This window comes from Notamacropus eugenii, chromosome 2 (assembly GCF_028372415.1).
Source record: "Notamacropus eugenii isolate mMacEug1 chromosome 2, mMacEug1.pri_v2, whole genome shotgun sequence".
NCBI classification, from domain to species: Eukaryota; Metazoa; Chordata; class Mammalia; order Diprotodontia; family Macropodidae; genus Notamacropus; species Notamacropus eugenii.
The window spans coordinates 68,386,021-68,400,532 of record NC_092873.1 but is presented as its reverse complement, the minus strand read 5'-3'; the positions used below and the strand labels follow the sequence as shown (position 1 = coordinate 68,400,532).

At 47.5% G+C, this 14,512-nt stretch overlaps 1 protein-coding gene across 19 annotated transcripts in view; it reads left to right on the top strand.

Annotated features, from left to right (window-relative positions):
• PCNT (pericentrin) overlaps positions 1-14,512 on the top strand; it is a 122,527-nt gene that overhangs the window by 68,694 nt on the left and 39,321 nt on the right. For 14 of the 19 annotated variants that reach the window (XM_072640773.1, XM_072640767.1, XM_072640761.1 and 11 more), the window contains 8 exons: positions 1,999-2,228; positions 2,949-3,074; positions 3,180-3,200; positions 4,548-4,754; positions 6,278-6,451; positions 6,831-6,983; positions 11,465-11,533; positions 12,897-13,883. In XM_072640773.1, the coding sequence (XP_072496874.1) occupies positions 1,999-2,228; positions 2,949-3,074; positions 3,180-3,200; positions 4,548-4,754; positions 6,278-6,451; positions 6,831-6,983; positions 11,465-11,533; positions 12,897-13,883 (1,967 nt within the window). The remainder of the gene's footprint in view (positions 1-1,998; positions 2,229-2,948; positions 3,075-3,179; positions 3,201-4,547; positions 4,755-6,277; positions 6,452-6,830; positions 6,984-11,464; positions 11,534-12,896; positions 13,884-14,512) is intronic. The other 5 variants (XM_072640763.1, XM_072640756.1, XM_072640770.1 and 2 more) reach the window with 3 other exon arrangements.

Below are 14,512 nucleotides of genomic sequence, written 5' to 3'. Positions count from 1 at the left end.
GCGTTACTGCTCGAGATGACCTTGCCCAGTGCAGTGGCCAGTGAGCCAGAGTCTGGCCGAATGCCTGCAGGGGCAGCTGTTGGGTGACCTTGATGTGAGGGCCAAGGAGTCTCAGTGTGCGTTTGCTTGGAGTGCATGTGTGCGAGCTGGGGAGGGCTTGGATTCAGAGGGCGAACTCCCCATGGCAAGGTTGGAAAACTTTAGCTTGTCTGGCACTGATTTCATCATTTGGACTGCTGTCTTTTGATGTTAAATGAGGGTGGGGGAATGTTTTTGACTCTTATCACCAAGTCCTTTTCCTTTTTCATTTGTTATCTTGAAAAATGGGGGTGTGTATGTGGGGGTGTGTGCGCACGCGCGTTTGTGCATGTGTTACATGTAAATGGGTGGCATTACTTATAAAATGCAACAAGTAACCCTCATTAACCAGAAGCCAAGCTGGCTCTGCAGGCTAGGCTGGCATTAATGCCACATGAGGAAGAGGAGAGTCAGACAAGTCAGAATAGGTGATGTCCTAACAAGCGTTACTGAAAAGCATTGGGGAAAAAGTGACAATAATTGCACATGTGAGACTTGCTGGTTAAGTTCTTTCTTGAGTCTGTAATCAGCAGGTGTTGGGTTGGGAGGGATGGAGCTGAAGAAAGATCAGACTCAGAAGTAAATGTTCTAAATTCCCCAAATGACCTGCAACATTTTGAAAGAATGCTTCTTGAACTCTTTCTAAGGCTCTTAGTTCAACAAAGCACTTGCCAGTCATCTAGGTGCCGTCTCGTGGAGGCTTTGAGAACAGGGGCATGCTCTTCGATGACTGAAAATGGCGGCCATGACTGGGGACATGTTGGGGGTGGGTCTGTGTGGGGCATGGCTGTACCACCTGGCTTTGGATGGGTGCCTCGGATTCTTTCTGTTGGAATTGTTTGCCCCACTAGACCCAGTGGGCCCCAGTACAGAAGGTGGACAAATGCCCCTTAGTGTCTGATGGGATGTCCAAAACACCCGAGCGTCTGGGAGTAGCCAGGCTATGGGCTCTGAATGCAGGAGTTTAGGAGAGGCCCACTAAGAGCATTCCAATCTTTATCATCTTAGATCGTGAGGGTTTGTTGTTGCTGTTCGGGATTTTTTAAAATCTGATATAGTCTGGATCCCGAGGGCCTTGTCATAACACTGAGGGGTGATGGGGATCTTGAAGATTGTTGGGACCAGCCATTCCTTCTCTACCCCTCCCCCAACCCACGCCACGTTTTACAAATATGGAAACGGAAACCCAGAGAGTCTAAATGACTTGTCCCAGGTCACAGATGTAGCACTTGAAACCTGGTCTCTCAGTCCGGGCCAGATCTTTCCTATTCAGATTTTGTGGTTTAAAAACCAAAAAGCTCATCCCTAACCCTCAGCTCAGATTTGGGACTCATTAACTGTCTGTTATCCGAATAAAGAGAAGAGTGATAAGCTTTTGAATTTGCAGCCTCATTCAGAATTTTGGAGAGAAAAAGATCTCGTTGGAGAAGATGATTTACTATATAGGAACCCCTTACAGGCTGATCTCGGAAGGCCTTTGGGGCTCAGAAGAGGGGCCCTCACATCAATCTGCACATCTTCTCCTCTGCCCCCATCTCTCCTTTTACAAGAGGAGTGGACCAAGGCCTCGGAGAACCCAGGAACAGGCACAGTCAGAACAACCTGCCTTGTCGTCTTGGGCTCTTCCCACAAGACCCTAGTTTGGTGGCTTTGTCCTTTCCAAGACTTTCTAGGTCTCCAGAATTGCTTTTGAGATGTATTTGAGCAAGTTGTATTCAGGAGAGTTTAGTCAAACATATGGTGATCCTAATTAGTGGTTTTGGCCAATGACAGATCTGTGTGTGTGTGTGTGTGTGCTCACACACAAAAACACACACACATGCACACCCTGCTTCTATAGTACAACTGGCTTGAATGGACTTGGTTTTCTCTTTTTATGTTTCTTTGAAATAAGTTAGTTTGTTTCTTTTTCCCTACCAGGTTTACTTAAGGAAGTAGAACATTTGATAAAGGAACAGTCAGAAGCTAAGCAACAATCTGAGAAGGACTGTTCCACCTTGCGTTCTCAGATGAGAACTTTGGAGCTCGAGTTGGAAGATCAGCTTTCACACAACCAAGAGCTTGCCCAGCAAGCTGCCGAAATCCAGGATCTCAAACAGCAGATTGTCTCTTTAGACAAACACTTACGGAACCAACGTCAGTTTATGGATGTAAGTGCTTCATGTACTGCAAGTGTCATTGGCACAAACATGGCCCATTCTGACTTCCGCCATTCAGGGAGATTTTGGTGTGCCCATAGGAACAGCACATTGGGATCATACAATCAGCTCCCTGGAGCTGGCACCACATGCTGGGCTGCCTTTGGTGGCCAGCAAGGCTGACGAGGCTGGAGAAGGAGGCCAGACATGAGGAGTTGTTTCTGGCCTGTGCCCTTTGAGATGGGAGCCTGGGCAGCCCTTGAAGGGGCCACCTGTGCCTAGTATCTTAGTGAATCAGGGTTAAAGGGGAGAGATTTGTGTGCCCCCAAGCTGCCTTTCAGAGGGTGCATCCACTTAAAAGCAGAAATCCTCAGAAAGTGTCAGATCAGTCAAGTTGTTAGTCATTTAGCATGGTGCATCCCCACTCCCACCCCCAGAAAGAAAGATCAGCTAATCAGAAGAACACTGTAACAAGGGAAAATGGTCACTTTTATGAGCAGAGTCTTTTTTTCTTTAAAAACAATCTTTGGAGCACTGTCATTTGCATCCATCACACAGAGGTGCCTTAGGAAGGCATTTAAGTAGTGCACACTCTCAGGACTCACAAGATATCTTGTGGGCATTTGCAGAAGTGAGATCAGGCCTTTCCCCCCATTTTTGGCCCAGTCTCTCCACATAGACACAGGGTAGGTGACTAATCACTGACATACAGTCCCTGCCATCCCATGACAGGAGCAAGCAGTTGAAAGAGAACACGAACGGGATGACTTTCAGCAGGAAATCAGGAAGCTGGAGGAGCGGCTAAAGCAGCAGCCGCCAGCCAAGAGCCAGCTTTGGGGAGAGTACCGTGACAGCGAGGTGAGTGGCAGAGGGAGGCGGGGTGGGCACGTGTGGGGCCTACCAGGCTCATCGGGCGCCTTCAATGATCTCTTTTTGTTCTTTCCACAAACATGAACATGGCAGAGCTTGGCGTTGATCACTGAGGTATGGACACATAGCGCCCATCCCCTCTGTGCTGTTGGCCCATTAATTCTCCCTCCTTGACCTGCTTGTTGCCTGGTTTGGTTTTCTGCTTCTGTGTAGGCTCAGTGTATGCAGTGCTGCTTCCTTTCTCCCTCAGCCTGCCGCTGTCACCCTCTTTGGCTAATGTCCTCACACTAAGTGCTTTTCTCCTTCTCATACTACCCAAACCCCATGTGGGCAGTGCCTTATATACACCACCAACCGTTCCCTACCAGGCATGAAGTAACAGTGTTGGCCTTCTCTCTTGCTCCCGACATGATGTTAGCAGACTTGTCTTGATCAGAGATAGGGTATTTCCTTTGAATGGGAAATTGAGGAAATAGAGTGAGAGAAAAAGTTCTGTCAGGGTTGTCAGGGGCAACTAGGAATGCTTTGGATTACTGATAGAAGGTTATTGAGCTTCAGGAAACTTTCTCATCTAGGTTTTTGCCTTTGAATTCCACATTTTTGCATGACTGTGGGGTTGACCTTATAGGAGATGAGACAGGTGACAGTTGAATCTGTCTCTTATGTCATAAATGTCTTTTCCCCAAAGAATCTCTTAAGATTGGTTTTACAGTCCTGACTTAATGGAAACCTTGTAGAGAAAAAAAGTACTTAGCCAGCTGCTTGATTAACACCCACCATTAACTTGACTTGGGGAGAGTCTCATGTTGGAAGGGTTGACCCAGTATTTCTCTTCCTCCTGCTGCATTTCATGCTCACACCTTATTCTGTATCTTAGTCAAAGAGGGGCATCCATTGAGCCTCTTTGGCTGCCTGGGGAAGCCTCTGTGCCTAAAGTAAGATACCAAGGGTTTTCCAAGGAAATCTGTTCTGTTGAAAGGCAACTGGGGCTCTTTTACAAGCCCCAGTCCATGGGTCCCAAGTGAAGAACTCTTGGTGTAAGGGGAAGTATGCACACAGCACTTGGGAGCATGTCTCTGATCAACACACTGCCTTGTAGTGAGAGTTTTAGCTCATCTTCTGTAGAGAGTGAATTGAGCTTGACTGGGTTTGCTCTTCTACTTAGAGCGGAGAAGAACGTTGAATTTCAGGTTCAAATATCTATACTCAAAGCCTGCTTCTCTGACCTTTACCTGTCAGCCTCAGTTTCCTCATGAGCAAAATAAAGAGGCTGATGCCGCCAAGCTTTAATGTCTCCAAAGGCAATTCTGGACCTCTAGAGTATATTATCTTCTTAGGTTAAGTTCAGCTAAATGTAAAGGAGGAACTTCTCTTACATCAGCGGCTGTTACTTATTTATAAACAGTAACATGTACATTTCCACTTCTGCAACTTTTAAAAAAATATAACTTGCTTTTTCAGGTTGAATCTTTACAAAGAAAATTAAGAGAAAAAATAGATGAATTAAATGAATTGGCTATAAAGAAGGAGCTGGCAGAAAGGCAACTAACAGCCCAAAAAGAGGAAATCAGAAACTTGACGGACACAAACACAGAAATAAGAAGAACAGTCAGCTGCCTTGAAGAAGAATTGGAGAAACAGAAGAAAATTGGAAAAGAGTTGAGACAAGTAAATCTACTTTTTTGATTGGGAGGAATGATTTGAAGCACCTTTGGTCAGTGAGGAGCACGGGAGGTGTCACAGAGCATCTTGCCTTGCCTGGTGCAGGGTGGGCCCTTCCCAGCTGTTATAAGGACAAAAGAACACAGTGTCTGTTCACCTGGGAGAGGAAAGTATCCTGGCTGTTTCCTCTAGCCTCTGGATCTGTAGTGCTCCATGGCTGGCAAAGCCCTGTTCTTATGCTAATATCAGATCACAGAGAAACATTTCTGCCACCATGGCTCTGAAAGGCTGGGGTTTTTTTTAGTCATCCTGAAGATTTAAAGAATTGGAGCTGGATGCATATAGTTATTTAGAGCTGAATTGATTGGTGACATTTAGCGTCTGTAGATTTTTCCAGTCATCTGACTTTTGTTAAAAACGTTAAAAATGAATTCTTTTTCCTCTTCTTATTGGAGTATTTTGACCTGCCGAGTTTATGATGATGACATATAGAGCTCCTGTTTCTTCAGCAGTATTGTACGTTGTCTTTTGGGGCCACATTCCTACCTCTAGGTTAATTAATGCTAACATTTTATTTGGGCATGGTTTCCTAGTTAAAGCTTATCCACTTAGACATGCATTTGGTTAGAGTCTTATAAGTTCCTCTGACTCGTTCATGGAATGATGTGAGTATCTCTGTGCACTCAACAGATGGCACTGCACAGGCAGTCATTGGGTGAGGTACATGTGTGTGTGTATGTTTTGAATCATATTTTGAATACCAAGCCCTTATCTGAGAAATTGATACAAAGATTTTTTTTTCCCATTCCACTCCTTCTGTACTTATCCTTGATGCACTGATTCTGTTTGTGCAGAAGCTTTTCCATTTCATGTATTCCCAGTTATCTCTGTTCTCATTTCTGACTGCCTCAGTCAATCCCTTGTTTGATTAAAAGCCCATCCGTTTTCCTGTAGTCCCTTCTTTTTTTTTTTTTTTTTAATTTTTTTATTTTTTTAATGTTTAACAATCACTGCCATACAATTGCGATTTTATCCCTCCCCACCCACCCCCCACTACCTCCCTCCCTCCCCACGACTGCATACAATTCTGTATAGATTCTACATATACTTTCCTATTGAGTATATTTTCACTATAGTCATGCTATGTAGTCAGACTACCTGTAGTCCCTTCTTGCCTCCTTTGTTATTTTTATAGGTGTGGCCTTCAGTATCTCAGTCCTGGATCCATTTCATTGGATTATAGATTAGTCTTTCCTGTTTCCCCAGCAGTTCTTATCAAACAAAGAATTCCTTCCAACGTAATTTTGGGGGTTTATTGACTTTTCATTATTGCTGATTCTCTCTTGCCTCTCCGTTCCATTGAGGGACTTTGCCTATCTTTTCACCAGCACCAGCTGGGTTTGGTGTCACGGAGGAGAGTGGCTGCTTGACCCTCCCTGTGCTTTTTTGTTGAGGGTCTGGATGAAGCACTTAGCCATCCTGGCCAACTTGTGTGAGTCCCGACTGATCCCCTTCCTTCCTTTGGTCAGGACAAAGAGGCCTTGCAGGAACAGCAGATGAACAACCTAATTCAGATCTCCACACTCCAGTCAAAACTGGATGAAGCGAAACATGTGACCCCCTCCCCAGGGAGCTCGAATGAGGAGGACCTTAAGGAGAAGCTGGAGGCAGAGCAGGCGGCTGTCCTGATGAAAGAGAGGGAGGTAAGCAGGAGTAGGCAGCCTGACAGGCCTGGGATATTGGAGTTTAGAAGGAGTCCTCAAGTGGCAGAGCTTTTGTGAAGTGTGCAGCACTCTCAAATACAGTTTTTGGGGCTATGGAGGTGGGCGGGGGGTCCTGAGATAGGGATGAGGGGAGGCCTGAGGAGAGTGAGAGGGGAAAGGGGGCTCTAGGGTGGGACGAGAGGAGGCTGGAGGGGCAGCCGTCCATTCAGAAGAGTCCCAGTGACGTCTTTAGTTGCCATCTTTGTCTGCTGGTCATTTGATGGTGTTTCTGGCCATGAACAGAATCACAACCCTTGTCACAATGACTTGGTTCAAGTGCTGTGTCTCTCCTGAGCGCCATGCTTTGCTTGTGTCCTAGGTCCTGGGCTTGAAGGAGGAACTAGAGCAGCTTAAGATCACTTTGACAACCAAAAGCGATGAGCTCCTACAGCTGAACCTAGAATTGGCCCTGCAGAACAGCCAGCTCAGTGCCAGCGTCCAAGAGCTTTCTTCTGAGAATGCCGACTTCAAGGTAACCCGAGTGGGGCTTGGCCAGTTGTTGCCAGGCCTTGGAGCCTGGTGGGGGTAGCAGACATGGCTTGCCCTGAGGCCCCATCCTGGCTCTGAAACCTCTTCTCTGGGAAATTGTGAGCAGGTCGCTGGCCTCTTCACTGGGTTGTCCTGAGTAAGGTGCACTGTGGATTTTATGTACTGAGAGACTGCTACCTGAGAACGTGTTCTCAGACCCCACTGTTCAGGCAGACAAGTGAGAGTGACACTGTATGCATCCACCAGGGTGGCATGTGGCAGGGAAAGGCATAGCATCCAAGTCTTGGGAACTGTGTCATTGAGGCAGCTGTGGAAGCTTGAGGCATGGGAGGCCTCAGATCTGCCTTTCTGGGCACTGTTGTCATGAGGGACAAATAAGATGATGTTATGTGGGCACCCAAGAGGCAGTAGAATTCACTTTTTGGATCATGTTTTTAACCTACTGCTTCTGTAGCATTCATAGACTCCTGGAAGCTCAGAGTCCAAGAACCTGGGTAGCTCTCTGATTGGACCCCTCCCCCGCCCAAGAATCCTCCTCACAGGGCCTGGCCTCCATGGTGGGGGAGCATGTTGCCTCCCCCTCATGGAGACCTCACTTCTTTGCACCGTCTTGTTCTACCAAGTCTACCCCCACTGCAAGGAATTGTGATGTGCCTTGGAATACTTGGAGAAAACTTCCCTGTCCCAGGGCTTTTCTCACAGTCATCCCCACCAAGGAATCCCTCCTTCTACTTCTTCTCCAAGGATGGCTCACCCTTGGCCTCCCAAAATGGCCAATTCTGCTTCTGGTGATGTCTGAGAGTGGAGTGTGGAAAGCAGAAGGGTCAGGGGTCCCTGGTTTGCTTTTGGAATGCTTATCCTCCATCAACCTTCCATTTGTTTCTTTGTAGCTTTCACCTTTTATCCTTGGTGGAACTGTTTCATCTTCCACATGTTAACCCTTCAGATTCTTGAAGACAGGCTCTCATGTCCTTCCCAAGCCATTTGGACTTATTCCTAGGAAACATCTGTTCTTTCGATTGGTGCTCATTTGACATGAACTCAAGGTCTTTCACCATCACCTTCCCTTCCACCCTCCAGCATATCATTGTCTTTTCTAAAATGGCTTTCTCAGACCTGAACCTGATTCCATGTGGAGTTGTATGGTGGTGCTGTCCCTTCCCTCATCCTTAACACTCTCTACTCTTGATATCACCCAAGATGGCATTCGTGTCCATGACTGCATTCATGCCTTTTTTTTTAAGCTTTTTTAGATTTTATTTTTTTCCAATCATATGCAAAAACCCATTTGTAACCTTCATTTTTTTTTTTAAATTTTGAGTTCCAAATTCTCTCCTTCCCTTTGTTATCCCTCTCTCTGAGACAGACAGCAGTTTGGTGTAGGTTACACATATGCAGTCATGGGAAATATATTTATTTCCATATTAGTTGTGTTGTGAAAGAGTAAACAGACTACCATCTCCCCCAAAAATGTGCTTCAATCTACATTCTGACTGCCATTATGGGATGGTAGCATTTTTCATCCTGAATACTTTGGGATTGTCTTGAATCTTTGTCATTCATTCCTCTTTAGTCCTTTGTCCCTGCCGTGACCAGGGAGATTCTTACAACACTAGTGTGGAGAGAGAATGGATTGCAAGAGAGGATTGAGTCAGAAAGTGTCTTGGAAGCATCTAGGTGAGACACAATGAGAGCCTGAGTCTGGGTGGTGCCCAGATGAGTGGACAGAGATCGATGGAGGTGGAGAGAGGCTGGCCTGGTATACAAGGCTTGGGAGCTGGCTGTCTATGAAGGGGAGGGCAGAGTAAAGCTTGACTCCAAGGTTGTGGACCAGGGTGATTTATCAGAAAACAGGTGGTCTGGAGGAGGGGCAGACAAGGATGTGTTTGTGTGGGATGGGGGGGAAGAGGATGAGTTCTCTGTGGAGCATTCTGAACTGGCGTTGCCTACAGGCCTCCCAGAGAATAGATGAAGAAGGGGCTGGAGAGTGGAAGACTGATGCTCAGGGGAGATGATTGTTGCATGCCTCGATCCAGGAGTCATCAATAGAGAGAGGATGACTGCACTCCTAAGAGCTGATGGGAGAGCCAGGATCACAGACAGTGATCACAATGTTGGCAAAGCATGTTGTGTTCATTAGTGCATGGCTTCCTCAGGGGCTGTGATGAGACCCCCATTTTTACGGAGAAGTGACATGGAAGCTAGAAAGTGTGTCTGAGGTGATTTTGGAACTCAGGTCATTCTGACTGCAAGTATGGCACTCTGCCCTGGGCACCACCCAAAAGTCTCTAGGAACCAGAGGAATAGGGTTCAATTTAAGAAGAGAGGAGGGAGAACAAGAAAAGAACCCAAGGAAGGACCATTGAGGAGGGCAGGGTGGTCACTAGCGTCAAATGCTGTAGAGTTCAAGGATGAGAACCAAGAGAAGGTTATCAGATGTTGTAATTGAGATATGGTGGCTGACCTTGGATGGGGCTTTGTTAGTTGAACATTGAGACTGGAAAGCAAGCGTACCCCTATGGGCTTGAGAGGGAGAGAGGAGAGGAGGTGGAAGCAATGAGCTGAGCTGGGTGAAAACTTCAGGAAATAATGGATGTGCACATGTTGGGCACCATTGGAGAACCTTGGAGTTCATTTGGGTCAGGTGGTTGGAACTTCCTGAGGGCAACCTCCATGTAGCCGTTCCCCATTAGCCTCTTTTGTTCTTTCTCCCAGTCACGGGCTCCTTCTTCTTGGAGGAGAAAAATGTGAGCAACATGAGTGTTGGCTAATCTTGGTGCCTGGTCCTTGGTGGCTCCCACTGTGCTATCCACCCAGAGTTCTCTAGAACTGGCCTTGCTCACCACTTCTAACGCCATCATTTACAAGAGAGGCCCATAGTGAGGAAGACTTCCCTCTAGACTGTAATTCCTTTCTGTTGTTCTTTTGGATGACATCTGATGTAAATGAAATCGTTCACAAATTATTGTTAACTCAAATCCCCAAAAATGAATTTCCTTGTTGATTTAGCTCTTATCCTCCAAACATTCAGAAGCTGAGTGAGTATTAGTTTCTTGAATTGGAGGAAATGGAATTTTGTAAATGATCCCTTGTAATCAGAATCAAGGTTGATATTTAAAGTTAAGAACATTAATGGCGTCCATTAATTTCAGTATTTTACCATGAACTTTTAATTGTGCTTAAGACTTAAGTTTGTAAATTAAAATTAATTTCCTGAGACATTTTATATTTCAAGAAATAAGCATATGTATTATCTGGACCCCAAAAAGGGGTAATAAGAGAATCAATCTTTTGTCGAGTGCCAAGGTATAAGTGTGGGGGAGGGGCATTGCGGCAGGCGATTGGTTAGGACAAGATACAATACTCCATTCAAAAAACAACAACATAGTTAGCCTTCTGAAACAAATTGTGGAGCAAAGGTGGTCCCTGATTTTCCTCCTCAGCCTACCCTTCGGAGCACCAGCCCCTTCGAGTCGGTGTCATCTTACTTCTTTTCTGCTATTTTCGTGTGTTCTCAAGGATACAGAAGGGCCCTGAACTTGGGGCCTTCAGAAATCGTGATTGTGGTGGCTCTGTTCTTGCCTATCTTTGTAGAAGGGTACTTTACAGTCTTCTTTATTACCCTGAGTAAGAACAATATGCTCAGTGAAATGATCTCTTTCAATTAAAAATCTGAATTAATCTTATAAAGGTGAATAATTCAAAAGGTGTGATAATTGTTTTTAAAATAGCAGGTTGGCCTGAAGCATACAGTCAGTAGTCAATAGACATTTATTAAACACCTGCTATATTCCAGGCACTGTGCTAAGTTCTGAGGAGACAAAGACAGTCCCTGCCCTCAAGGAGCTTACAGCCCAATATCCTATGGCAAGCTGGAAAGCAACAGTGGGGGTGGGGGAGAAGCCAGTGACATGTGCAGCAAGAGCGCCGAGCAGTCGGGTGGGAGATGAGGACAGGGGAGTCATCACTGAAACAGGGTACTGAGGAGGTATGAGTAGCAGGCCTGATCTAGATCCATGTGCCTTGGTCAAGACCAGTCAGAGGTTCTCTAGAGAAGCTTGATTGATGATGTGTGCAGAGCCGTTATGGCCGAGCACCCTGTACCTCATGGCCCATTGTAATGCTCCTGACAGCCTGGTCCAAGGGCCAGGCAGGGCTACATCAGGTGCCTGCAGCCCTGTTCTTGCCAAGGTGTCTGGCCCTCCTGTGTCCTTGGGCCAAAGCTTACCGAGCCCCTGTTGGGTGGCATACCTGACACGGCATCCTTCGTGCAGACCTGACCAGATGGTGCATCAGGATGCCCTTGAGTCCTGCAAGGCAGCATTTTGTTGGACTGGTTGGTTGTTTCTAAAGTGCTGTGGGGTTGTTATTCATGTTGTTGTTGGGACCACCTAGTGAGACTGTGCGGCACCCGGAAGCTTGACATTGAAGATGCTCCAACAGCTCTGTCTTTGATTTTCACAGGCATTGCTACAAAGCAAAGAAAAGGAAATTGCCTCTTTGAATGAGCAGATTAAGGGATTACGGCACGAGGTAGGGTACACAGTGGAGCCAAGGGAATTTCCTTTCCTGTGTTTCGCTCATGGCCAGAGTCTGAAATCTCCTGGGAAGGCCTAAGATTCTCTCCCTGAGAGCAGCAGGGCTCCTGGGATTGGGGTCCACAGGGCGTGAGGCTCCACAGATGGGTCACCATGATTCTCTTCTCTGGCCTGAGTAAGATCCTTAGGAAGTGAGGGAATCCTGGGCTCAGAGACCTCAAACAAAGCTCTGTGGGAGGGGCAGTGGCCCCTGCTAACACTGTCCATCCAGTGGCATGCTGGTCTGCTGATGGGAGGGGGGCAGGAGGGAGGAGGGAGGATCTTTTTCCCCCAGGGTAGCTTGGGAACTTGGACAGGGAAGAGCTCCCCTGCTGCCTCCAAAAGATATTTGCAGAATTCCTATTGAAATTCCATGGTCAGTCATTTTTTGTAAATCATTGTCCTGCCACCCACTTCCTTGAGTCCCTTTGTCAGCTTCATGTCAAAGGAGAGGGATTTCACACTATGGCCTGGCTTCATTCCAGGATCATTTCACCAAAAAGATTCTTTTAAGATGACCCAGTCGGTAGGTGATAGCAAAGCACAGTTAGGGCCCACTGAACATTTTCCAGTTTGGATTCCTTCTTCTTGGTCCCTGGGGCACTTCTCTACTTTGCAGTTCTGTAGATATGTTTGATTATCTCTGTGAGGGGAAGAAACACAATCCTGCCACATGTGACAAAAGTGGTCAAAAATCCCTCTGTGCAGCTCATTTTTGTTGTCTTTCTACCTCTGTAGAACCAGGAATTCTACTTTAAAACTCTTGTTGGCTCTTTTTGTGAGGTCAGAGAGCTAGCATGTGTGTGTGTGCGCGTGCATGTCTGTGTGTGTGTGTGTGTGTGCATCTGTGTGTGCGTGTGTGTCTGTGTGCCCATCCATGTGTCCATGTGTCTGTGTGTGTGTGTGCATCTGTGTGTATGTCTGTGTCTGTGTGTGTGCATCTGTGTGTGTCTTTGTGTGAGTGTCTCCTTGTCATCTCACTGTTTTCACCCTGCTGCTGTTCTTCACTTTTACCTCACCCCCTGCAGCCAGCCTGCCCCCGGAGGACCCTGATCTGCTCCCTCCTTCTCTTCTTCTTCTCCTTCTTCTTCCTTGGCCTTTCTCACAGCCTCTTTTTCCTTAAACCTCATGGACTGAACAGCTCTTAGGGACCCGTGGACTATGTTTCATTGGGCTCTACCCCGGGTCTCTTTCCCTGACCTTCTGGAAAGGTGACATCCAAGTGTCCTTTTGAGTTGCTTAGAAGCCCATGATCCTAGAGGAAATAGCTCTGCCATTTCCTGTATTTAACTGGCCTGTGCGATGTGCTTTCTACTCAGGTAATAAAAGACAGAAGCTCTGAAATAGAAGAGCTAAAAACTGTGATTGAAAATTTGCATGAGAACCAAGAACGGTTAAGAACAGAAAACATGGACGAGGTGGAGCGGCTGCATGAGGTCATTGAGAAGCTGCAGCAGGAGCTTTCTCTGCTGGGGCCCACAATTCACGAAGTCAGTGATAGCCAGGGTGACTCGGACGGCTCCCAGGCTGAGAACCTGCAGCAAGAGCTCCAGAGGGGCCTCTTCTCTTTGCAGACTGCTGACACTGGTGATGATGCAAGGAAGCTGGCGCCAGACCCCCGAGTGAAGCTGCTACAGCACACTCTGGAAGAGAAGGAAAACCAATTCCGGCTGCATGTGGAAGTCCTTGAGCGCGACCTGCAGAGAGTCCGTGCGGCTTCCACAGAACAACTGGGCCTACTCACGCACCAGCTGTCTCTGAAGGAGGCAGAGGCCAAGAGGACAGCCTTGCACGCCCAGCACTGGAAGGCTGCCTTCCTCCAGAAGGAGGCTGAAGTCGGTGCTCTGACCCAAGAGAAGGGCACGTGCCTGGCTGAGCTGGAGATACTCGAGGCTGCCTGCTCTCACCTGCAGAGAGAGCTGAAGAGGCAGCAGGCATCGGTCTCCCAGGAGCCTCCCGAGTTACAGATGCTTCGAGCTCAGTGTGTTGGCCTGAACCTGAAGCTGCAGGCCCTTAGTCAGAAACTGGTCACCTACCAGACGGCACTCGATCAGCACCAAGCCTGTGGTCTTAAGTGTCGGGGGAAGATACAGAAACACTTGAGAGAAGCGGACGCTGTCAGCCCACCCAAGACGCGGGGGCCCGGGCAGCTCCAGTCTGGAAGTCACGCTCAGGAGGCTCATTGGAGCAATTGGGTCTCTACAGGAGGACCTCGTGCTCCAGCCACCACAGAGGAAGAGTCTGGTCGGGACGCAGGGCTGTGGCGACTGGCTGCTGCTACACAGAGGCAGTGTGGTGATGGTTTGGTATGCGTTAGTGGAAAAGAAATAATGTACAAATGAAGGCAGGCGTGAGGCTCAGGGCTTTGAAATAAGGTCTGAGGTATTCTTTTCTCTCATTAGTGTGGTGTGGCTGAGGGATATGGCCCAGCTCATCTTGGCTCTAGGCTTGCCAGAGGTACAAAGAGTAGCCAGTCTTGTTTTCTGTGCAGTGATTCTCTCTTCCTGAACTGGCTTCTTCTTTCACTCTTCCTGGAAAGGCTGGTGCTGGGGAAGGAGGGTGCTTATAGGGCAGTGATACCCCACTTTGGATCACTGAGGTTGTAGTAGGCTCACAGAACTTCAAGTTCAAGAAAATTTCATTTTCTCCAGGTTAGGTAGGCTTGGGGCACAGGGGAGCTGACAGTTTTGTTTTTTGCCTCAACCCACCTGTACCTTCAGGGCCCAGATTTTGGGCCAGGGTGGGTAGTCCTTGCTGGTAGAGCTTGTGCTCTGCTGGTAGATGGCCTTGGAGTCCCCCAGGCTTCACTGTACAACAATGAGGCCTGGAAAGGCTGGGGAGAGTGGGACAGGGAGGGCAGGGCCCTTCAGTGCAAGTTCAGCACAAGACATGTTGTGTGCGAGTGCGTGCGTGCGTGCGTGTGTGTGTGTAGAAT